The following is a 22347-nucleotide window of genomic DNA, read 5'->3' on the forward strand; positions in this document are numbered from 1 at the left end:
TCGAACAGTACAAGTTATGACGGAAATACTGTGCTTACTCTAGCTGTATGATCAGAGCCTTTAAGCCGTCAGCCAATTTTGCTTGTTTCTACCAGAATGCGAGTCGTTGCGACACAAGAAACGCCTCTAGGGAAGATGGTTTGAAACTTTCGGATTCTGTAATGCGGCGGGGGTTCGAGGAGAAGTGCGCGTACGTGTTTAGGCGCTCAACGACGAGCCGGCAGAAGCCGAGAGTGGTCATTCGCCTCCCACGCCTTGCGCGCTTGCGTACTTGGACTGAGCCACATCTCGGGACTCGACCACCTTCGTCTCTCTTGTCAGTTTCAATCCGCGCTATCCGACGGGCTATCTTGCTTGTACTATTGCTTGGTGGTGTGAATAATGGTTTATTATTTTCATGAACTAGAGCGACACCCTGTCTCTGGCTTGTTGCACACAAGTCTTGCGACATTGCCGCGCTCGCGTACCTCAACAGGCCAAACCACATTCTCGGGAAGGCCTCGCGTCATGGCATCCACAAGATACGCGAGGGTTCATATATTCATACACGATGTGAGTATTCGTTTTTTCCTCGGTCCAGGGCAGACGCGGCGGAGTTCTCAGACGGGACATGGTCCCTATCGAAGTCCATGGCCTGTTTGCGCCTCTAGCGATCGCTACTGCTAATCCTACTATCTCTGTGCACACAGCCGATTAGGATGACGTATTGAGACCTAAGAGGTCGATCTTGAGTTCGCGCATTGCATGCACATGTTCGTTAGGTCAGGCAATGTTCCGTACCGCTCCGTGTACAGGCTGGCGAACAAGACGTTCGTGGCTTTCGGAATGAGTCCTGCCTTGCAGAGTTACCTCGTGTCTCCTGTGCCTGCAACGTTTTAGTTGGGAAGCCCTCCCTCGGGACGTCTATAACTCTGTAATCCGCCATGAGGCTTCTGGGAAGCGTCTGCTCGGTTGAACTGAATTGCCAGTGCACGTCGCAGATCGTTCCAACGGCAGCCTCCCGTCGTGCATGGTCTCCCTGCTGTCCTCGGTCAGATCACTGAGGCAGGTACACAATCTCGCAGACGGTCTCCTGAGCATCGTGTCCGAAAATCTCGGCTACCTCATTTATCGCGGCCTCGATCTCACTTCGCTTCCCAGTACTGCTGTCCACGCCATGGACGCGTTCCAAACGTTGAACACCGAGCACGTTGGTACGCCTCGCCCCCCGCGTGTTCAATACAAGCTATAGTTACAGTTCTTCTAGCGTCGGTGCACGCCCCGGCGTTTCATATGCGCGAAGCCTGAACCGCACTGGGGCTTCTTCGATGACATCGACGTCGCAGACAGCGCTGCGACCTCAGCTCTATCACCCCTATCAGGCACGCATCCCCGGGCGCAATCTGCTTCCTAACCCAATCGCCCCCTCTCCAAGCTCGCTGCCACCCCTGACGACACGCGTGTCCGCGCACAGGTCATCTGCTGCCCGCCCCGACACAGAGTTCGCTCTTGCGCCTCTCACGCGACGAGCTATGAAACGCCTCCGGGGACGAGGCCAAGGAGCGCTATATGCGTCTGCATGCGAAGCGCGAAGCACAGGTGAGTGCGCCAGCGCACCTTCCCTTCTCCCATTGAGACGGCCCAGCCACGGGATGTGCGGATGTCCTCGTATGGCCGCGCGGTGCCGCGGTCTCCCCCCGCACAGGCCCAGGCCCTGAGAACGGGAGCCCTGCGGCACGTCGGCTGCGCGACACATGCGTTCCGCGCGTCCAGTCTGCGTCCCTCGCCCTCCGCACGCGTTAGCGTCCACAACGGAGGCGTGGAGCGCGTGCGGAGAGGCGTTGCTCCTACGCCGTGACGTGCTAGTGCAGATCTGCCCAAGGGTCCTGTCCTTGCAGTGCACATTACGCTATGCGCTATCACCGGCCGCGCGGAGGCTTTACACGAGGGAAAACAAAACAAGCTCAGTGGCTATTTGGCCCGCTGCGAGCTGAGCCTGCGCTTCTCGCCCCGCATTAGGGGCGCGCTTGATTGACTTCGTCACCGTGCGCCCATTCCTCGACGTGCGAAGCCCGTGCGCTCGGGCCGGTCTGTCGCCCGACCCGCGCGTTCGCGGGCTTCGTGGCACCCCCTCTTCCCCTCTTCCGTGCCCTTCGTGGCGTTCCCGGGGGCGTTTTGGGACTGGGGCTGGCTGCGAGGATGCCGGGAGATGCGTTCTGGCCCGGAAGCGGAAGCAGAGGCTGGCGAAGGGACGTGGGACGGGCTCCCGTTAAGAGCGCGGACGGCCGCGGTGGGGCTGCGAGAGTGGCTTCGCGGAGAGATGCTGCTGGAGAAGGAGTGCAGGCCAAAGACCGGCGGAGATGGGCTGGTGATGCAATGGCGCTGTGGCGCGTGTACGGTGCTTTGAACACCGGGTCGCGCAAGTGGTATGCGCGTGTGCTCACTGGGCGTAGTCAACGTTCAATGAGTACGCATATGCTGCTGGGCCGTTGGGGAGTTACGTTACCTCGAGAACGATTAATTGGGAGATAGATTGGCGATTTGTCCGGAATGGGGAATCGTTAATTATGACGAGCATTTGCATATGACCTAAGTAAGCCCAACTTGCATACATGAGGGGTATATACACATCACCTCTCTTGCTAGTCGTCGTGGTCTCGCTGCAGTGAGGCAGACACTGCAGCGCACGTCTCTGGACCGATAGACGTGCACCCAAGCCTGCGCAGCTGGAGTGCGCCCTGATCCGCTCGCACAGGGACCCGAGCCCAGTACCCGGACGTTCGTTGTGGAGTGCGGTGTCTTCCCCGTTTCAGCGCGCTTCCTGATGCGCCACAACGCCCGCGCTCGGGGCCTGCCACCCACTGTGGCGCCTTCGTGGCGTGTGGCGCCGCCCGCCGATCATCCTCTCCCGCTTTCGGCGTGGCGTGCATCCAGCGGAGCGCTGTGCGCTTCGCCAGTCTCTTCGGCCAAGGGTATCTGAGCGTTGTCAATCTGACGCAGGTTCGGGACGGAGAGCGGACGAGGCACACGCGGAGATGAGCGTCGCACGTCGATGTCCGCTACGAGGGATATTCGAGTCGTGCGTGCATCGCCGTGTGCATGACGCACAGCGGCGCGCGGGGTGTCACTTAGGCTCGGGCCGCCTCGTACGCTGCCACATCGTGCCATTCCGCCTGTCCCAGCGGGTGCGACGCCTGAAGCTTCCTGCCCCATGGCTCTAGGTTGCAGGCTTCGCGGCATCGCCGCTGCGATGTGCAGGTGTAATCTCCGTCCCGAGTCTTCACTTCGTCATCTGGATGTGCAGAGGCTGAATGACGTGCGAGATCATGCGCGTGCGCCGCCGCGGTGCGATCTCGTGGTCGGCGGTGGCGGCTGCTTCGCGGGGTGCGTCGCGGGTCGTGGCCCGGCGGCGAGGAGGCCGGGTTGTGTCGAGCGAGGGTAGAGCGCGACGGCGACACTCCGCGGCTTCGACGTGCGATGGCGCTGAAGCGTGGTACTGAGGTCAACTGGTCAACCTTAAGGGCCGCCGAGGTCAGCAACCCTTATTGGGTCTTGCACTGAAGGTGGGGATGTGGCTCCCTGCGTCTTCCCTACTAGATCTTCCAGTTTTTTGCCGGGTGCCCGCGCCCTGATTCTCTCGCCGGGACGCAGTAGGGGTGGAGCATATCGAATTCACGTTCAGACACGCGTGCAGTGGCGGACGCTGGACTCAAATTCCTGTGGTTGGCGCTCGACCAAATCCCGGCGCCGCGGGTACCGCAGTCCACGTTAACGTGGACCATTTTCGCTACTGGCGGACCCGGGGTCGATCTCGCACTTCAAGCTTCACGTACTTCGGGCGCATGAAGAATGCGTCAGAAACGGTGCGGTATGAGGTATCAGGGGAGGCCTGCAGGAAGCAAAACAGTCTTCTTCACGTCTTGCAGCTCGGGCGCGGGCCAGGCGAATCGTCTCATCCACTTCAGAGGAGTGTACTACCCTCATCTATGCTGCACCTGTCACTGGCGAGGGCCGCAGCACCCCCTCTCCCTCGGAACGCCCCGAACAGCTAGTAACACGACCATCGGGCTTGCCCGACTTGTACGGCAGCATCTCCGTCTGATATTCCACATCAGACCCAGCTGGCAGGCGAGCAAACCTTCCGCGCGCTGCTTTCCCGCCGCGCGCGGGCCCTGCATCCATTCCCCGGCGGTCCTCGCCACTTTGTCCGCTGTCAGTGTCAGCGTCGCGGCTGCCATGTGGACGGGGCGTCCGGGATGGGAGGTGCTGCGCCGCGTACGCGCAGCACATGCTCCGCTGCTGTAAGCGTCGTAACGTCTCGCTCGGGGAGCTCCCCGGTGGAAGGCAGAAAGGAACCCTTCCTGCGCCGGAATGGCAGGACGCCTTACACGGTGCGCGGCACCCTTCGACGCTGGGGCGCGGCTGGGTGGGAACGCGGTTAATGACGCGCGAGCTCTAAACCGCGCAATGAACAGCTCTGGGAGGCTGTCGTGCTTCCGCGGGGCGCTGTGGACCCGGGCGCGCCGTTACGTGTCGGACCGCAGGGAAGGCGAAGGCGCAGTTGGGGAAGGCGCAGGGGAAGGCGAAGGCGAAGGGTGCTCTATCGCGATATTGGCCCCGTGCGAAGCGTGCTCTAATGGTGCGCCTCGGCCTCCGGGGACTCCAGGGGCCAGCAGTGATTATCAGGAGCGAGCGGGCGTTGCGTTTCCGGATAGATGTTTGGGAGAGGTGAGGAGGGTTGGGGTGCCGGGTCGGCTGGACGCGCGAAGCCCGCCCAAAGGCCTACTTGCACGCGGAGGCCGTCTGTCACTGGCGTTATGCATTTCGGCAGTCCGCGTCTGTATATGAGGTTGCGTACGTTGTGCGCGTCCGCGTCTGCGGCTCATGTCAATGTCGTCTCCTGGCCGCGGGTTTGCGGCGTGCATCGCGCGGGTTTCAATTTGCTGCTTGTCCGCAAACCTGTGCACTCTGCTTGATGGCCGGATCGAGGCGAGGCGAGGTCGCGGGTATCCGTGTTTTTGATACGCTCGCGGCTAACAACCGGACTTCATTACCCCGCGGGCCCTGCAGGCGACCCCATGATGTGTGATTGTGGGCGGCGAGCGGTGCAGTATGGTTTGTGTTGCCGGCGACATACCGGTAACTATCATTGGCTCCAGTCCAATGGCTCAAGGGCGAACAGCAAGTGGCCGACGCGCGTGCGGACGGTGATGTGATGAACAAGATGAACAAGAACAGAACGCAGAGATGGTGACGGTGACGGAGATGGGCCCTGGCAGGCGAAGAGCGAGAAGAGGCCGGCGGGGACACGCCACTGCGCCCGAGGCGAGAAAATTGCCGGGGTGCTGTTCGCTCACACGGGCGCGCCGAGGGGCACTCCGTGGACAGATGGATGGATGGACGGGCGGGCGGCGACGTGTGCGAAGAGCTCTAATTCGCCGACGGGAGCAGTCTGCCTGGGTGTGTGGGAGGTTATGCCTGGACGTGGAAGCGCAGGGAGCTGAATGGGAGGGTAGGGTAATAGGGTCGCGGGACGGGCGCGCCGGGACAGGTAAGTCGGGCGAGCTGCGGCCTCGGGCGCGGGCAATTGAATATTGAAGGGGGAGCGTTAGCCGACGGAAAGAGACCGGGCGGGCGGCTCGGCGCGGAATGTGCGAAGATCAGGAGCAGTGGGTGTAGACGTCTCTCGCTTGCGATGCGCGAGATCGTCCGCTTTGCGAGCAGCGAACGAGCGAGTGAAGGACGTCGATAGCGGAGGACCTGCAGCGCGACGGGCCTCGACGGACGATGCGCGGCTAGCCGTGAGGGAAGGGCGTATCCAGATATGGACAGGCGAGGGGCGAGGCAGGAAGACAAGCAGGGTGATCGATCGCGCGTCCGTTGTGGCGTCCGAGGGCGATCTCCATGGGATCTGGGCGGGGACGCGTCTAATCGCAGTGTCCTCCTCCTCAGAGGCATCAGAGGCCTGCATTGATTCGAATTCCATCGCGTGCGTGCGCAGACAGCCGTGCGACGCCAAGGTCGCTGGGTGGGAGAGAAGGCGCAGCGTGCCGTGCAGGGCTGCACGCGTCCTGACGTCGGCCTCTCTACCGGCCCCTCGCCCGCTCTCACTCTTCAGTGTGCCATCAGTAGTTTGCGTAGCCGGTGTCTGCAGCGACGCCTTCGCCGTTCTGTGGTTCCTCGGGCACCGCGTGTTCTCCCCTCGTCCTCGCGACGGCGGACGTCGAAGAAGGAAAGACGCGGAGGCATCCGCCGCGCCATCTGCGCCGAGCCCGGTTCAGGCTGCGAGCTGCCTGTCCTGGGGCGGCCGCGCATCCGAGCAGGAGCAGGCCCGGCACGCGTACGTATACGTCTGCCCGTCGAAGCCCGCCCGCGGCGCTTCGCGCTCCTTGCAGTCACCTTCGCCGCCGGCGCCGCCGCTGCCAATCACCGCGCCTGCCGCCGCATATGGATATGGACATGGGCGTGGATATGGATATCACGATGTGCCACGCGACGCGCAGAGTGCGAAGAAGGGGAGGGGGGTTAATTGAACGGATGCGTTCGATTGGCCGCGGGGCCAATCAGCCCGCGCAGACGCAGAGGCGCGTTCGCGTCGAGAAGGACGCATGCTGCTTCCCCCGGCCCATATAAACCACGCTCTATCGCGGACGGCCTTCCCTCCCACACAGAGCCTATTTCTCCCCTCCCCTGACCAAGCCGTCCTGAGCCACGCCCGGTCTCTCTTCCCCCTCCGCATCCACGCACCCAGCGAGCCGTAGCCCCTGCACCACCGTCGCCCCCGGCCGCGCGTGCTCCTCTGACGAACGACACTTTACGGCCTCGCGTCACGCCTCGCAAAATAACTCAGGCACAGAACATCAGCTGCGGCGACGCGCTGCTGCTGCTATATCCATCCCTCTCGCCTCTACCATGCTCGCGACAACGACCACGGACCACCCCGCGCTGCTCCTGCCGCTGCTCAAGATCGCCGCGCTGCTCGCGACGGGGTACGCGGTGCACCGCGCGCTGTCGCCCCCGAACCCGCCGCCCGCGCCCAAAACGTGCATCGACAACCGCACCCTGTTCGAGCGCGCGATCCGCCATGTCACGTTCTGCAGCAAGGTTCGTCGCGCGTCTCGCTCTCTCCTTCCCGCAGCCCCTTTCTGGGCTCGCGCACACGCGGGCTTCCCACCCCCCCTGCCTTCTCTTCTTCGCTTCTGTTCTTGTCCCGCGTTCCCCGCGCACGGCCCCGCGCAAGGGTGCGGTCGCTAACTTTGTCTGGGGCATGTGTAATGGGAGAGAGCTGACACGCTGCTATGCATGACAGATGCTGACCTGGGCGATCGTCCTGTGCGACGCGCTCGCGACGCTGCACCTCGCCGCGCCGAACCCCCTCACGCGCCCCCTCGCGTCCGTCCTCCTCCCCTCCGCCTTCCTCCCCCCCTCACAACCCCCCTCATCAATATCCTCGCTGCCGCCGCCCTCATCCCCTGTATCTCTATCAGCAGCGCTCACGACCCCGCACGCGTTCCTCCTCCTGGGCGCGGCAATGGCGGTGGGCGGCGCGGTGCTGCGGCTCGCGTGCTTCCGCGCGCTCGGCACGCTCTTCACGTTCGAGCTCACGATCTCCCCGACGCACACGCTCGTGACGGACGGCCCGTACGCGTGCGTGCGCCACCCGAGCTATGCGGGCGTGTACGCGGTGCTCCTGGGCGCGTCCGCGGTTATGTTGAGCCCGAGCGCGTGGCTGCGCGAGGCGTGGCTCGATCCGAGCCTACGTGCACTCTGGCATTCAGTGAGAGGAGGGGAGGCAGGGACGGGGGGAGGAATGGGCGGGCTGGTGGGTGTAGGGCTGGCGTGGGTGTTCGTCGCGTTCTGGGGGGTGAAGGTGGTGTATGCGCTGCGGAGCACGAATCGGCGCGTGGGCACGGAGGACGCGGAGCTGCATCGCGTGTTTGGCGCGCAGTGGGAGGAGTGGGCGGCGCGCGTGAGGTGGCGGCTCGTCCCGTGGGTGTTTTAGCGTCCGGCGAGCGGGATGGGTGTATGTATTGCGGTGGTTGTGGCGGTGCGTGGAGTGGGCCCCTGGACTCGGATTTTTGGTTGAGAGACGGGGTTCGTGTACTGGTGTACATATGCGTGTACATAGCAGGCCGCGAGAGGACCTGTATAGAGCGCGAGGCGCGGTGTTGGGAAGCAAAGCTTTGGTAGAAGTCCTCTTCTCCGTCCGACGACCCAGCCACCACGACGAAAACATGAACGCCCAGTCGGGCACGAAGAAGCCACAAGCGCAACCCGGCGCGGCGTCGCGCGATGCCCGCCAGAGATATACCTGCCACACTCTATCAGGTGGCGGCGCGCGGGATCCGCGTCCGCGAAGCGTCGTCGTGCGTCGGCCGGCGGCTATCGTACGCGTGGGGTGTGAAACGGGCGATTTCGAAGGCGGAGGGGAGGGCGAGCGCCGCCGGCCGGGGCGGGGGGCGAGATGTGGCGGGCGGGCGGGAGATTTGGGCTGCATCTGGGTTCATCTGGATGCTGGGAGAAGGTATATGGGTGAGATTGGGTATGCGGGTGTGAGATGCGGCGTGCAGGGGCTTGCTGGATTGCTTCCTGAAGTTCCGGGAGAGCGGAGGGTGTTATTGGATATGCGTATGTTGAGGTCGTCAACGCGTCATCGATTCATCGTTGAGAGGAGCCGTGTACTGGCGGTGGACTCGACCTGGATATCGAGACTCTCATTGAGTGAAGACCGCCCGTACATGGCACATTTTGGCTTTAGAAGGTATAGAGCAGCGGCCGCGACTGCTTTACCGCGTATGAAAACGCGAGTGTGTGCACGTTCGAAGCACAGGTTCTTAAGTCTACCCAAGAGGCACTGATTAGAGGTGCTCACAACTTGAATAGGGCTTGATAATACACTAACTCATCCTCTTCGGGGTACACAAGCTTAACCGCGACCACCTTCGCGCTTTACGAGAACGGCCACGTTAAGCGTAGAGTGTGTGAACCCCGCGGCCGTGTAACCGAGTAGTACGTTCAAAGGCCGCGGCACAAGTTATGGCGGCGTTTGGGATGACGGTTGCCGATTCTAGCGAGGTGTGTCGTCCCTTACGTTTCTCGCAGGTGACCTTTTGCGAGGGAGCTAGTAAGGTTATATTTCCGGCAAGCAGCACGGCAAAGGACCGCTGAGTGAAGCAAGCAAGAGCACAGATGGTGGCAGTACGTAGTCCGTTAAGCGCCAGAGGAGCGCTCAGATGGCAAACGCCGCCACGTGGCGAATATCTTATTCCGTGACTTAGTCGACGATTGACTGTGTTTTTGACGTTATCAATGTCCATCTGCTCTGACCCTCGCAGCTTTGAATCTACGGTATCTGAAGCACTGGTGTCTCCACATAAGTGCTCGTGTTATAGCACGGGGCCATGAGCCGTGGCGTTGTGGCTGCGAGCATCGGCCAGGTGCCACAAGAAGTTCAAGTTTCATACTTGACGTTGGCATATCTGTCTGGCCACAGCACACGGTGAGTCTTCCTGCCTCTCACAAACGAGTGTATACTTACGCGATATACAGCACCTCGGTGGTATGTATGCTGGTACCAGCCCAGGATAACTCGTCCGTCGGCACAGGCAAACACGCGAGCGAAACTCGCGTTGAGAAACTCCTAAGTCGCTCCGTCGGCACATGTCGTCGGAGATTTGGAAGCATAGGTTTTCCACCGCAAGCCTGCTTATTGCATCAGCCTAGACACATTCCTCAGGTATATTGGCTTCGGGGCTCGGCTACGACAAAGGCTCCTTTGTCTTCAAGCTCGAGGCCCGTGTGCCGGTACCCTCTGGCTGCGGGGAAACGCTGTCCGTCGTTTTGGCCCTGCAGTGGCTAAACATAGCCACGCAAGGCCACCGCCCCGGTATGTCGCTCGGCAAGCATGCTCGATCGGTTCCAACGCTACGCACCTGGGACCGCTGCCCTTCCCCCGAGGCTCACAAAGGCGCTCATTGTCTGGATCCCGGATTGTGTTGACAAACGGTACGCCATGCCCCCCACGAGCTTCAAGCTTCGGTTGATGGGGGGCGAGATATCCAGCCCAGACGCCGCGCCGGAGGGTTGAGGGTATTGGGCAGGCGCACTCCGCGGAAGGTGCTGGACGTGCGGCTAGCCGACCGTAGCTTTGTCCTCGCGCGACGCATCAGCCATAGCGGACGGGGGACAATAGCCGCGAGTCTAAGTGCGTTCGGGGCTTTGAGGTCTTTGGGCATGGCACGTCGCGTTTCACGTAGGCAGCCTTCGCCGCATTGTGCGCTCAGAGCTCAAACGCGTGGGCTATATATCTGGATGTGCCCGCTTGTCATCGCTCACACTCCGCACTCGCTCAGCGTATTTACATACATCCGCATCTTATCACCTACGTTTGCTCTCCCCCCCCTCTGTCGACATGAACACCTTCTACTCGCCGACCTTTACGTTCGAATTCCCCTTCGACGGTAGCCACGCTGGCCCTAGTACGACCGCACCTTATGGGTGAGTTTCCCCTTTGTTCCAGCGTCGCCGATAATTTACCTTGACCATATTTTCCTCGCAGCTGGCCACAGTTAGGGGTAGACGAACATGTCAACCCGCCGTGCGACGAGGTGTTGACGAAGTAAGTCGTCTTTGCATCCATATATGCGATATAAATTTGACCGTTCTCAATCGCGTATAGGAAGGTCGCACATAATCAACACTATTTGCGCGAAATAGAGAGCCAGTGGAACCTCCCGATTCCATGGTCGAACTCGTACGTCCTCGCCCGTGATATTGTGGCTACCACGAAACGCTCATGCGAATTCAACAGGATTGGGGTAAACCCCAAGGATATCTTCGGCCTCGCGCCGCCCAGCGTGCCGCTGCCTGAGGACGATATCGAAAACCACCCCCCAGCCCCGAAGCGCAGGAAGACAAAGGTTTGGGAAGACGAGGACTACATCGACGACGCATTCCCGCCCGTCGACTACTACGTCGCTCCCCCCACCCCTTCGTCCGCCTCAACCTCACAACTACCCGCGTCGCAAAAGTCGCGCGGCAAGCGGCCTCGCTCCGCTCCCGAGTCCGAGGACGCCGACTCTACCTACACCCCCGCCGCGCACACCGCCCCCTCGGACGACCGCGCCATTCCCGGCCTGCGCCACGTGCGGTGCCGCTGGAACGGCTGCAAGGAGCTCATCGAGCGCGTCCACTGGCAGGCGCATATGGACAGTGCGCACCGGTTGCGCACCCAAGGCCCCGGGCACGCAGGGCGGTGGCACTGCCAATTTACGGGGTGCCGCTCGGACACGGGGAGCCATGCGAGCATGGTGCGGCACCTGAAGACGAAGCACTTCTTGAAGCGGGTGCATGTGTGTGAGTCGTGCGGGGACGCGTTCTCGAGGAGCGATTCGCGGAACCGGCATGTGGAGAAGAAGTCGTGTGGGGCGGCGAAGGGGAAGCGGCGGGACTTGGATGGCTGACGGGCGGTTGGATTGGGTTCTTGGTTGGGTGTATTTCGACGCGGGTCGTCGTCGTCCTCGTGTATCATCATCTCGCGTACATACTTTTCTGCGGTGCCTCTATGTCTATGCTGTTACGTTCTTATGTTTTCGAGATCCTCTGTAGCATCACGGTGTTTATGGCAGTTGTCGTTAATCTAAACCGAATATTTACCTATGTGAAAGCCTAGGAGGGTGAATCTGCTCTCGAATATGTCGGAACGCAGGCATTAGGGACGTACTCTTAGGCGACAGCATGTGAATGAATCTTCTGGAACGGGAACTTGACGCTACGGCTGGTGGTGGCGGTACGGTGAACCAGCGGAAGGTGATAAGCGCCTACACATAAACGGCCACGTGGCAAATATTGTTGTTTGGATTGCGGAGTTGGTGAGAGTTGGTGCACTTGGCCCCGACGTTCGCGATGTCGGCCCAATGTTCCTGCTGGCCCGAACTCGTCACTCTGGATAGCTCGTAATATGCGCTGCCGCGGCCAATCCAGCCAGAGTTTCACGCCGTGAGCGATGAGTAGGCTTCCGTCGCAGACCTTGAAATTATCGAAACGCCCACTCACGCATCCTTTGCCCCAGACTACGAGGGTTTGCACCCGCGGCGCCCCTATCCACCCAGGGCCGCTATTGTTCGCTACGAGCGGCAAAAAAGACCGTCTCACATTGGATCATGCGTTCCGTCACCTTGATCTCCGCACCACGGAGCCTCATCGCAACTTGACCGATCAAACGAGCTCGCATGGCTCCGACCCTCCGCACTGGACCTCTTCAGTGACTGCTGTATCTTCTGGGGCAGGAGAGTGCCAGTTCCTCTGCGCCTATCCCTTCAGCTTCGCTCATGCGTTAAGAGGCGTAGGGAAGAGAGCCACACCATGACCGTGCACCGCCCGGCAAGAATCCCCCTCGCAAGTTCCGCCGACCAGGTCACGCATCCGCAGCTGGATGTACAAAGGGACCCGTTGTCCAACTCCGATATCCATTCGTCAATGGGGCAACGTTGCGAGCCCGCCCTGGCGGTCCGTTTTTGGGAACGCATCAACCGTACCTTCGCGACGGCATTGTCCTGGGGCGGGCCCCCCGCCCTGGGCGCTTTCGGTTCTTTCAACTCTTTGCACACGGCTTCGTACCGTGGGATGTCTGTCCAAGCGCGAGGCGTATTTATTGCAGCGTACTCGTCTGTCAACGTTCACTTCCCTCCCCCTGTGGTCCTTGCCATTTCCTCCTCCTTCAAGTCATCTCAACCCTCCGCGTCCATCCATCGCTATGAACTTTGGTTCGTTTACTTTCGAATACCCTGTGGAGCGCTCGTCTCTCGGGCCCACCCTTCCGAGCAGGTATGTCTTGCCATTATACTGTCTCGTCGATCACTTACCTTCGCTGCCTTGTGGCACCGGCCCCACAGTACCTGGACGGGTACCTCCGAAGGCCCCTCGCGGACGTCTCTGGATTATGACTACATGAGGTACGTCGTTTGTATGTCGGCTGTGAGACATATTATCTGACTGTCCCGGTTGGGTATAGAAAATTCGCCGATCATGAGAGGCAGCTGCAAGACATTACCAACCAGTGGACGTTGTCGATTCCATGGCATGGCTCGTGCGTTGCATCGTTTCTCTGGGCCGTGTCCAGAGTATTTACTCCCGGGCAGCATTGGGGTCAAGACCGCAGATATCCTGGGTGTGGCGCCCAGCACGCCGTCCTACGACGACGATCTTCAAGAAGATCTTCCCCGCAAGAAGCGCGCGAAGGGGAAGGCTATCGCAGCGAACGAGAACACGGAGGCCTCGTTTGAGCCCATCCGGCATCCCCCAGCCGTCGCTCCCCCCGCGCCTACTCCGGCACAGAGGCCACCCTCGCCCGTCAAGGCATGCGCCAAGCGGCCGCGAGCAGCTTCCAGCAAGCCCACAACTGTCAAGACGTTCGCTATCCACCTAGGCGAGCTCGATGTTGAAGACCCGCACAACGTGCGGTGCCATTGGGACGGCTGCCACCAGGTCATCCCGCGGGTGCTGTGGCAAGGTCATATGAATGAATATGTACATCATTTGACGCGCCAGGGTGTCAAGAACGGCGGGTGGTGGAAATGCAAATGGCCGGGGTGCGAAATACGCGAGAACACGCACGCGTTGATGGAGGCACACTTGCGGAAGAGCCATTTCGTGAAAGACCTCCCTTTCTGCGACATGTGCGATGAATTTTTCGATGGACGGGACGAGCTCAAGGAGCATCAAGCTGAGGAGCATGCCGATGTTCTGGCGTATCGTTAAAGGTGAGTGCTCTTGATTGAACTCCAACTAGGTGATGATTCTGACCGCCCGTCAGTTCTGCTTTCAGTGTAGGTTTTCCAGCGCTGGTCCTCGCTGTTTGTTCTCGTCTGTGTTTCTCGTCTGTATACTCGGTATGATGCTTTCCTGTTTGTTATTTTATGCTTTGTACAAGGTAACATACCACACTTAAATCGACATGTTCTACAGCCCGTCCGGGTCTTTGTTCTTGGCCAGCAACCCCAACCGCCATCATCTGTCCAAGCCCCGCCCGGGGTGGGTACGCGGCCGTGCATGAATGTCTTAGCCAAATGGCTCCCCGCAAGCAAAGCTCCCAGCGAACATCGGCAGCACAATGAGACAAGACGCTGGCGCGCATGGGCTGGCCATGAGCTCAATAGTGCGCCTTTATCCCCGCCCCGCATTAGCCCTGCGGAACAAGTCTCAGTGGCTCATTGGCAAAGCGCTTGGACTGCGCTGCCAGGGCGTGGGCTCCTGAGGTCTAAGCCACGCCAGGCTGGCTAAGCCACGATCAACGTGTCCATTATCCATGCGGGAGTATATAAACCTCACCTCTTCACAGTTACAAAGCATCTTTGCTTCTAACAAACCTCGAAGTATCCTGCACAACCACGCCACTGAAACTCGATATTTCATCGCCACCGCTGCGCGCAACTTACTCGCTACTTCACTCAACATGACTGCTCTGCCGACCTCTACCGACGTTCAAACGCCCACCATCGCTACAGGCGCGTGCTATCCTAGCCCCCCGAAGGCCCGTCTTATGCAGCCCGAGTCGACGAAAAAGAAACAGGCAACTTGTGATCGGTGAGTGTCGTATAGCCACACGCGGTGGCTAGCGTCTAATCATCCTTTGTGGCCACAGTGAATCCAGCTTCGAGCCGGAATCGGAGGACGAGGAGCCCGCACCAGAGATACCCTCGTCTCCCGAGGTGCCGCTCAAGCTTCTTCACGCACTCGAGTTGCAAATGACACCCGCCAAGGTCGCCGCTTCGAAGAGGGACACCTCCATGCCGCCCATCTATGATGGACGGAAGGCGAGCATCCCGACTGTCGAGACACCATCTACGCCTCTGCCTCTGCCTTCTTCCCGGACCACGCCCCTGCCTACCACCCCGCCCACGCCCAAAGACCTGTCAAAGCCCCAGATCCAGCACCAGCGCCCGTTCGACCCTCGGAACCCGTTCACCCAGATGCACATGCGCAAGCCGCGTCCCAAGACCAAGCCCGCGACCAAAGCCGCACCTCTGCCCCCTCCGAAGAAAGCCGCGCCCTCGCGCCCCGCGCACGAGTCCCCGTGGGCGAAGACGACCCCGCACAAGAAACGCGGGCAGCGCCCGGCCCCGCCGCCCGTTGGGTCCCGCATCTGCTACTGGGATGGGTGCGGAACAAACGTCAAGGACGCCCGCTTCATCTGGGACCACATCAAGGAGGAACACAACAGCGGGCGCCCGGTGCGCGTCGGGGTGAAGGTGAAGACGTATAAGGGGAATGGGGGAAGGAAGGGCATGGCAAAGGTGGAGATTCCGCTCAAGAGAGAGATCGACGAGGACTATGATGCCCCCGAGCTGGAGGAGGGCGAGATACTGGATATGGATCGCCAGGACGATGCTCTGGAGGACGCGGAGCTTGATCCTGCTATTCTGGATGCGCTCGAGGAGCACATGGCGAAGCTCACGAAGGTGGAGGAAACCGACGAGCAGGTCCCCGTGGAGGTGGAGCTGGTCCGGAGCTCGAAGACGAAGACCGCGCAGTGGTTCGACCGGGTCGTGTGCCGCTGGGGCGACTGCGACTGCGAACTGCAGTTCATCGGGCTGCAGCGACACGTCGAGACGAAGCACATCCCACTGCGCGGCGCGTGGTGCCCGAAGGGGTGTGGCCGGCATGTGGCCCGATCGGACATGCTGTGGCGCCACGTCGAGAACTGCAGGATGTAGTTCACTTCAAGCATCAAAAGGTCGTCCAGCAGCTCGCATCTCTGCCTCCTCCTCATGGGTCATCTTTTCAGGAACACTGGACTTTTGATTCTCACTACCTATGCCGTATGTTCTAGCTCGTTTGGACTTTGGCCTTACTGGCCGTTATGATAGTGTACGTCTGCACGAATTATGCACCTTATGTCAATACTTTCTATTCATTCACGTCTTACATCTGGATGCGATGGCGAGCGAGATTCAACACGCTTTCGATGAGAATCAACGAGATATGTATACAACGAATCTGGCTATGCTATAGGTTCGTTGAAACGATGGCCACGCAACGGTCGACGGGCAGACAGGTACTAAGTACTACCATCGAGACAATCGGACTACTAGACGAAAGGTATGGACAATGTGATATGTACAGTAAGTAGAGCGGTGAGAATAAATGAGTGGACGGTCGGTACGTGTTTGAGTGATATAGACCTTGAAGATATGAGGGCTTGGGCAAGTGATGCGAAATGAATGTTATGGATCAGTCAAATCTTGCAAACGCATGATTTGGAAGTTGCTCGGCCGAGTCGGGGTAAGCTCAACCCTTCAGCGAAAGAAAGCTCGACTTCTTCTCGAGGCTGCCGCCTTCGCAGGCAGTAGAGCTTGATCCCGAGCGCGTGCAGAAGGACGCAGCGCGCGACACAGCGCGGGCGGGGCTGCTGGGCGGTCCGCGCAGCGGAGACAGCGCGGCCAGGTGCGAGTAGAACCCGGGCGCGGACTGGGTGGGCGTGGGCGGGAGGGAGTCCTCGTCGATCTTCGAGAGCGACGCGATGCTGGGTTGAGCTGCGGTGGGCGGCGTGTGCTTGAAGATGGATTCCCGGTGCGGGAAGGTGAAAGAAACGGGAGTCTGAGGGGTGCGTTAGTGACTCGCTCGTGTGTGATGACGGAGAGAGTGAGGAGAAGAGAGGGAGGTTGCTCACATTAGCGGCGGAAAGATAGACCATTGGCCGGCGCCGGAGCTTGGTGCGACATAGAAAGTAGAGCACATATCCGGCGAGCAGTAGTAAGGTGGACGATTCGATGACCAGGCTTGTGAGTGGTAGTCCGTGTCCCGCGAAGTCTTCTCGCAAAAGGCCCACGGCGATTTGGCACGAGTCGGTGCTCGCGTTGCTCAAATTCGCGGAGGGATCTTCTTAGACAGCGGATTCTGTCATCAGGTGGGATCGACGGCTAGGTTGATTGAGAGCTTACCGTCACCACGGCCGAGGAGAGGGATCGTACTAGGATTCGGAAGATGCCTTGAGGCCCGTTCGGACATTTCGGCGTCCTCGGGACTGGCGACGAGAGGCATGCCACGCAAGTCAAATGACATGGTGTCGGATCTGCAAGGGGCGGCTCACAATGTCAGCGTTGTCTGGTGACGTTATCAGAATAACGTACTCTGGATCGTCGGGCATCTCCTTCGTACTGGCAGACGAAGTGGGTATGGATGACAGGGGCATAGTCGCAGAGTAAACTTCTTCGAGAGCAGGAGAAGCAAGTGGGAGTGCCAGCGCTTCGGCCGTCAGCACGAAGCCGACCAAGAACGGGGTTGGGTAGAAGGGGTACATCGCGTTCTGGGTTGTGTATCAGAAGGCTGATCTGCGGGAGGAAGTCGCTGGTGGTTACTGGCGGTCGTTCGAGCATTATAAGCGTCCGGTAGAGCGATCACCGGAGTGCAAGCACTGACTTTGGAAGCCAAAGACACCATACGTTCTATCAGAGTCGGGAGCGAAGCAGCAGGACGAGAAGTCACTCCAGATAGGAACATGCGGAGACACAAGCTGCGTTGCGTAGAAGCCACCAAGCGAGGCAGTGGTCCATCTGGGCCCAGTGACGAGGATAGCTGTCCTAGGATCGTGCCATCTAGACCCCGGTCATGGCGTATAACAGGATCACCGAAGGCGTTACAGATAACTTCAAAAGGATATATTAGACGGCGCATGCTTCGTCCATCGCCGTCGCGCCGCTTGTGCTACTTGTCTCTGCACTCTGCTTGACGTGTGAGCTCGCACTCGTCTTCGCACCTCCACAGTTGATGTTCGAATCATCATCACGATCCCAGATGCGCGAATACGCGTGCGTCAGCTGGACAATAGCAGTCTTGCACTCATTGTGAGCTAAGTTAAGCGATTATTCGGTTCTGGTACTTACATTGAGCTCACCGTATCGTATTACCACAGTTACAGCGTCATGAGCAGCGGTAATACCTGAGTACTGGTGATGATCGGAGCAGTCCAGAGCAACAGTAAGCGATGTGGGTCGGATTTCTTGACACACCTTCGAGTGGGCCGAGAGCTCTGCTGTGCGAGTCGAGCCGGGGAGTATGGAGTGAGTCGCGACCTACACGGATATCTGGACTCTGGAGTATAGTCATTTTACGGGATGCTTCGTATTGTGGGCCGCAGCTTGGGTCAACTGTCCGAGCACCAGACCGGATGGGCGGGGCGAGATGGAGGGGGACGGAGAGAGAGGCGTGGGCGGCCCCCGACCGACACGGAGGCAATGGGCGGCTAGTGCTCACGTGGGAGAGAAGACTCGGATCGCTGAGAGGCAAGCGCGCTTGCGGTTGCTCTCCACTCTCGCCCCCATCTCCTCGTCCCCGCCTCTCCTCGAACCCCCTCGCACACCGGCCAGCCATGGCACGCATGCCGGGAGACGACGGGTACTACTCAAACGCTTTCCACCACATCCAGGCCAAACAGTCAGTAGTCATCCCCAATCATCGTCCTCCGTCTCCGACCAGGAACTTACAGGACCGCCAGGCGCCCGGCGTACGTCTTTCTGCACTCTTTGCACTCACTGTGCACCCATCTCACCCTCACGAGCTATACAGGTCCCTGCGCCGGCCGCGCACATCCCACCAGATGACGACTTCTACGTGCGCGATGCGCATACCGGTCGCGATCGCCCCAATGTCGAGTACCTGAGGCAACACTTCTTTCGCGAAGGTCGCCTATCCCACGAGCAAGCCATGTTCATCCTGGACCAAACTACGGATCTCATGAGTCGAGAACCGAACATGCTCCAAGTGCCAGGCCCCGTTATAGGTCCGTGCTCCGTCTACTTCATGTTCTGTCTGCGCCTCACGCGACCACCCCATCCCACAGTCTGCGGAGACATACACGGGCAGTATGTATGTCCTAGTCTTCTCCTCTACCCTAACCTTCGATGACGTCCTACAGTATGACCTCATGAAAGTATTTGAAATCGGCGGCACCTTCGACGAGAATAACTACTTGTTCTTGGGAGATTACGTCGATCGAGGCTGTTTTGGAATCGAGGTGAGCAAACGGCTTTCGCGGCATCGCGTTCCTTAAGCGCATCGCTTGGACGCGGTCTATCCGTCGCTTGTATCTCAACTATAGATACGTAACGCCTTTCCGATCTCTGCGCACTCTGCTCGGGAAACTGGAACTTATCCAGTGGCTTTGTGCTGGTCCTGTGCTGGTTTCCAGGCCCTGTCTTTGAAAAACGCATGATTAATGGCTTCACTTTTCAAGTGCCTCCTCTATCTCTATGCTCTCAAACTATGTTACCCCAGACGACTATTCCTGCTCCGTGGAAACCATGAGTGCAGGCACCTAACGGAATACTTTACATTCAAACGAGAATGTCAGTGAGCTCGGCTTGTTCTGCTTGCACGTATCTGCTCACACAGCATACAGGTCTACACAAATACTCGCCGGCGATATACGATGCGTGTATCCGGTCCTTCCAGGCGCTCCCCGTAACAGCGCTCGTGGACGGAAAGTTCTTCTGCGTGCACGGCGGGATCTCCCCGGAGCTCGATACGCTGAAGGATCTTGAGCGCGTACGTAACCCAGGCCCTGTACCTGGCTGCGCGCATTTTGACACAACCTACGCCCCTCCGACAGATGAACCGTTTTGAGGAGCCTGCTTCCAAGGGGCTACTGTGCGACCTACTCTGGGCCGATCCGATCCCAAACTTCGGACATGAGGTACGCTCCAGACTCCAAGCTTCGATGGATACGCGTGTTCATCGGGGGTTCTTCCTCATAGACGGAACCCACATACGACAATCCACACGGGTTGCCACTCGGGGTTCCCTTCATTGATAACCACACTCGAGGCTGTAGCTATTACTTTACGTAAGTCCTATCAAGAGCTACTCCCTGCATTTCGCGTCCACTTGCTGACATGTCTCGGGATATGCAGATACGAGGCGGCGTGCAAGTTCTTGGAACGCAATCAGCTACTGGGTATATTCCGCGGCCACGAGGCTCAGGACGCGGGATATACGATGCATCGCAAGACACCGACGAAGAAATTCCCGTCGGTGATCACGATCTTCAGCGCGCCGAACTACTTGGACGTGTACCACAATCGCGGCGCCGTGATCAAGTACAAGAACAAGAACATCACCATCAGGTGCGTGTCCCGCCCGCACTAACGCCCCCGCGATCGTCACGCTGAGCGCGGCATCTCTGCAGGCAGTACAACGCGACGTCGCACCCGTACTGGCTGCCGAACTTCATGGACGCGTTCACGTGGTCGCTGCCGTTCGTGGGCGAGAAGATCACGGAGATGCTGCTCGCGATCCTCGCGGTGTGCTCGGACCAGGAGCTCGAGAGCGCGTCGAGCGAGGAGGACGACGCGGAGCGCTCGCGTGCGCTCGACAGCGATTCCGACAGCGACGATACGCGCACGGTCGCGGACCTTGCGCTCACGCCGAACGAGATCTCGGCGCGCAGGCAGGAGATCAAGAACAAGATCTTGGCTGTAGGGCGTATGCAGCGTATCTTCCAGCTCCTCCGGTTCGTATTCCTGTCTTGCGTATTCCATCTCACTCGCTGATGATAACCTAACAGAGAGGAGTCGGAGAACGCGACGGAGCTCACGCCCGCCCCAATGCCCGGCGGCCTCCCCTCGGGCACCGGCACACCCACCGCATGGCCCGGCGGGTTCCACCCCACGGGCGGCGCGCCGGACGCTTTGGGCGCGGGCACGAACATGCGGCGCATGATACGCACGTTCAGCGACGCGCGCGCGTCCGACATCGCGAACGAGCGCATGCCGCAGTTCGACTACGCGGCGTCGGGCTCGATGCCGCTCGTGCCCGTGCCGAGCATGCGCATGCCCGGGCTCGCGCTCGCCAGTGGCGGGCAGGGGCACGTCGGGGAGGAGGCGCCCCCGGATAATAGGAGGAATATGGAGGAGCTGATTAAGAGGGCGTTGGAGGAGGAGGGGCTGGGCGATGGCGGGATGGTGGAGAGACTGGCGGATCGGATCGCGAGGGGGAAGAAGTCGTCGAGGCCGAAGGCGTTGAAGCGGTTCGAGACTGCGCCGTGAGGGAATGGATGGATGTGTGGTGTATACCCCACCAGGATGTTGTTGTGTCGTTGTTGTTGTACCACATGCGTGTCATTGTTTATCATGCTATTTCTCATTGCTCATCCAGGCTCATGGATGTGTGTTTCATGATATTGACCGCGGGGATGCTTCAAAGATTGAGCAATAGCGTCAGGCAATTACGGCCACGGCAATCGGGCAATCTGGGGACAGAGCGGTCACGGCGTTGAGTAGAATGTGACACAGCGTCACGCGGAATGTAAGTATCTGCACTGGCACCGAACGCCAGACTGTACGAAGCCTCACGATCACCTGTAAGGAACAGCCGTAGACTTTAATATCTTGCAGACTCAGTTAGGGTGATGCGGTGGCTACACAAGGGATATTTCTGTAATCCACATATGTGCGGTTAGCCGCGGTCCCAGATGACTTATCTAACCCGCTCGGACCGGCGAAACGATACAGACATAGACATTTCAGGGTCTAGGTACCATCACACCAAGTGTTGGGAATTGTGATAGACTCAGACTTTCAGTTCTACGTAAAATGAGTTACGGAACAGTGGCTCAGCGGCGCGAGTGGGTCCACACTGACAGGCAGCGGCGTATCACGCTGTGCAGAAGCCGTCAGCTGCGATACGATGAAACGCGAAGTACGACACAGACCATCGTAATAATCCGCAGCGACGAGCCTCGAGGCGTAGTCAGTACTCGGGCACGAGGCACGCAGCGACGAGGATAGGTGCTTACAGCTCGAGGGAAATCTCCGGGTAGACGCGTTCCTGAAAGTCGGGGATCTCCTCGTTCTTCTTCGCGCTCTCGTAGAGAGACTTGTAAGACAGGTACTCGCACAGCTTCTCGACGATGACAGCTCTGGAGTGCGGGGACAGGCACGGGTCAGGGTCTAGGGAGGAGAGGGGACGGCGATTAGGATACGCCGACGGGCGGAGCTTACCGTTCGTTGGTATGGGCTGTATTTGACAAGGCCTCGGAGAAGCTGCCTATATCCGTGTCAGTCATGCATGTTCCTGAGATGGAAGAGAGACTGACTCTCGGCGCTGAGCGAATTCCGGAGGGTGCCACTGCACGCCGCGACTTTGCGCTTGACGAGGAACTCGTAGCCGTCTGTGCTCGTGAGTCGGACCCATTCGTTCACCTTGTCGTTATCGCCTGCCTGGTGGTGAAAGAGCATGAAAAGAGTGAACAATAGGACATGTAGAGGCGTCCTAGGAAAGCTGAGACAGCGACGTACTTGGGCGTTGGCGGCGGCGTTTTCGGACATCGTGAACAGGAATACGGTTCTTCCGTAACGTTAGTTGGACTCGATG

General features: G+C 59.5%; 7 protein-coding genes across 7 annotated transcripts; 5 read left to right on the plus strand and 2 right to left on the minus strand.

The window, feature by feature from the left end:
• Positions 1 to 6891: 6891 nt before the first annotated feature.
• TRAVEDRAFT_22436 (uncharacterized protein) lies at positions 6892 to 7981 on the plus strand (the record flags this gene model as incomplete). Its single annotated transcript, XM_008042718.1, has 2 exons — positions 6892 to 7083; positions 7289 to 7981. The coding sequence occupies 2 exons, from the start codon at positions 6892 to 6894 to the stop codon at positions 7979 to 7981; spliced, it is 885 nt and encodes a 294-aa protein (XP_008040909.1).
• A 2409-nt stretch (positions 7982 to 10390) lies between these two features.
• Positions 10391 to 11441, plus strand: TRAVEDRAFT_50562 (uncharacterized protein; the record flags this gene model as incomplete). The annotated part of the gene is made up of 4 exons (XM_008042994.1): positions 10391 to 10476; positions 10538 to 10597; positions 10658 to 10732; positions 10790 to 11441. 4 exons carry the CDS (start codon positions 10391 to 10393, stop codon positions 11439 to 11441), a joined length of 873 nt encoding a protein of 290 aa, XP_008041185.1.
• A 1292-nt stretch (positions 11442 to 12733) lies between these two features.
• TRAVEDRAFT_50563 (uncharacterized protein) lies at positions 12734 to 13737 on the plus strand (the record flags this gene model as incomplete). The annotated part of the gene is made up of 4 exons (XM_008042995.1): positions 12734 to 12804; positions 12873 to 12932; positions 12992 to 13066; positions 13119 to 13737. The coding sequence occupies 4 exons, from the start codon at positions 12734 to 12736 to the stop codon at positions 13735 to 13737; spliced, it is 825 nt and encodes a 274-aa protein (XP_008041186.1).
• A 694-nt stretch (positions 13738 to 14431) lies between these two features.
• Positions 14432 to 15692, plus strand: TRAVEDRAFT_50564 (uncharacterized protein; the record flags this gene model as incomplete). The annotated part of the gene is made up of 2 exons (XM_008042996.1): positions 14432 to 14562; positions 14621 to 15692. 2 exons carry the CDS (start codon positions 14432 to 14434, stop codon positions 15690 to 15692), a joined length of 1203 nt encoding a protein of 400 aa, XP_008041187.1.
• Positions 15693 to 16266: 574 nt separating this feature from the next.
• TRAVEDRAFT_50565 (uncharacterized protein) lies at positions 16267 to 17278 on the minus strand (the record flags this gene model as incomplete). The annotated part of the gene is made up of 4 exons (XM_008042997.1): positions 16267 to 16575; positions 16649 to 16860; positions 16920 to 17050; positions 17109 to 17278. 4 exons carry the CDS (start codon positions 17276 to 17278, stop codon positions 16267 to 16269), a joined length of 822 nt encoding a protein of 273 aa, XP_008041188.1.
• Positions 17279 to 18227: 949 nt separating this feature from the next.
• TRAVEDRAFT_171973 (Metallo-dependent phosphatase) lies at positions 18228 to 21045 on the plus strand. The gene is made up of 11 exons (XM_008043392.1): positions 18228 to 18481; positions 18544 to 18757; positions 18818 to 18843; positions 18893 to 18991; positions 19211 to 19322; positions 19376 to 19521; positions 19586 to 19669; positions 19731 to 19819; positions 19887 to 20099; positions 20162 to 20485; positions 20540 to 21045. The coding sequence occupies exons 1-11, from the start codon at positions 18347 to 18349 to the stop codon at positions 21018 to 21020; spliced, it is 1923 nt and encodes a 640-aa protein (XP_008041583.1). The 5' UTR covers positions 18228 to 18346; the 3' UTR covers positions 21021 to 21045.
• A 512-nt stretch (positions 21046 to 21557) lies between these two features.
• TRAVEDRAFT_129736 (POZ domain-containing protein) lies at positions 21558 to 22211 on the minus strand (the record flags this gene model as incomplete). The annotated part of the gene is made up of 4 exons (XM_008043393.1): positions 21558 to 21711; positions 21770 to 21892; positions 21975 to 22016; positions 22066 to 22211. 4 exons carry the CDS (start codon positions 22209 to 22211, stop codon positions 21558 to 21560), a joined length of 465 nt encoding a protein of 154 aa, XP_008041584.1.
• Between the last annotated feature and the right edge of the window lie 136 nt (positions 22212 to 22347).

Source organism: Trametes versicolor (assembly GCF_000271585.1).
Source record: "Trametes versicolor FP-101664 SS1 unplaced genomic scaffold TRAVEscaffold_9, whole genome shotgun sequence".
Classification (NCBI taxonomy): Eukaryota; Fungi; Basidiomycota; class Agaricomycetes; order Polyporales; family Polyporaceae; genus Trametes; species Trametes versicolor.

Excerpts from the sequence above, each read along its gene's own strand:
- TRAVEDRAFT_171973 (XM_008043392.1), top strand. The coding sequence starts at position 18,347 with ATGGCACGCATGCCGGGAGACGACGGGTACTACTCAAACGCTTTCCAC. Across the intron at positions 19,820-19,886 it reads GGCTGTAGCTATTACTTTAC|ATACGAGGCGGCGTGCAAGT; the intron begins GTAAGTCCTATC and ends CGGGATATGCAG. Across the intron at positions 20,100-20,161 it reads AACAAGAACATCACCATCAG|GCAGTACAACGCGACGTCGC; the intron begins GTGCGTGTCCCG and ends GCATCTCTGCAG.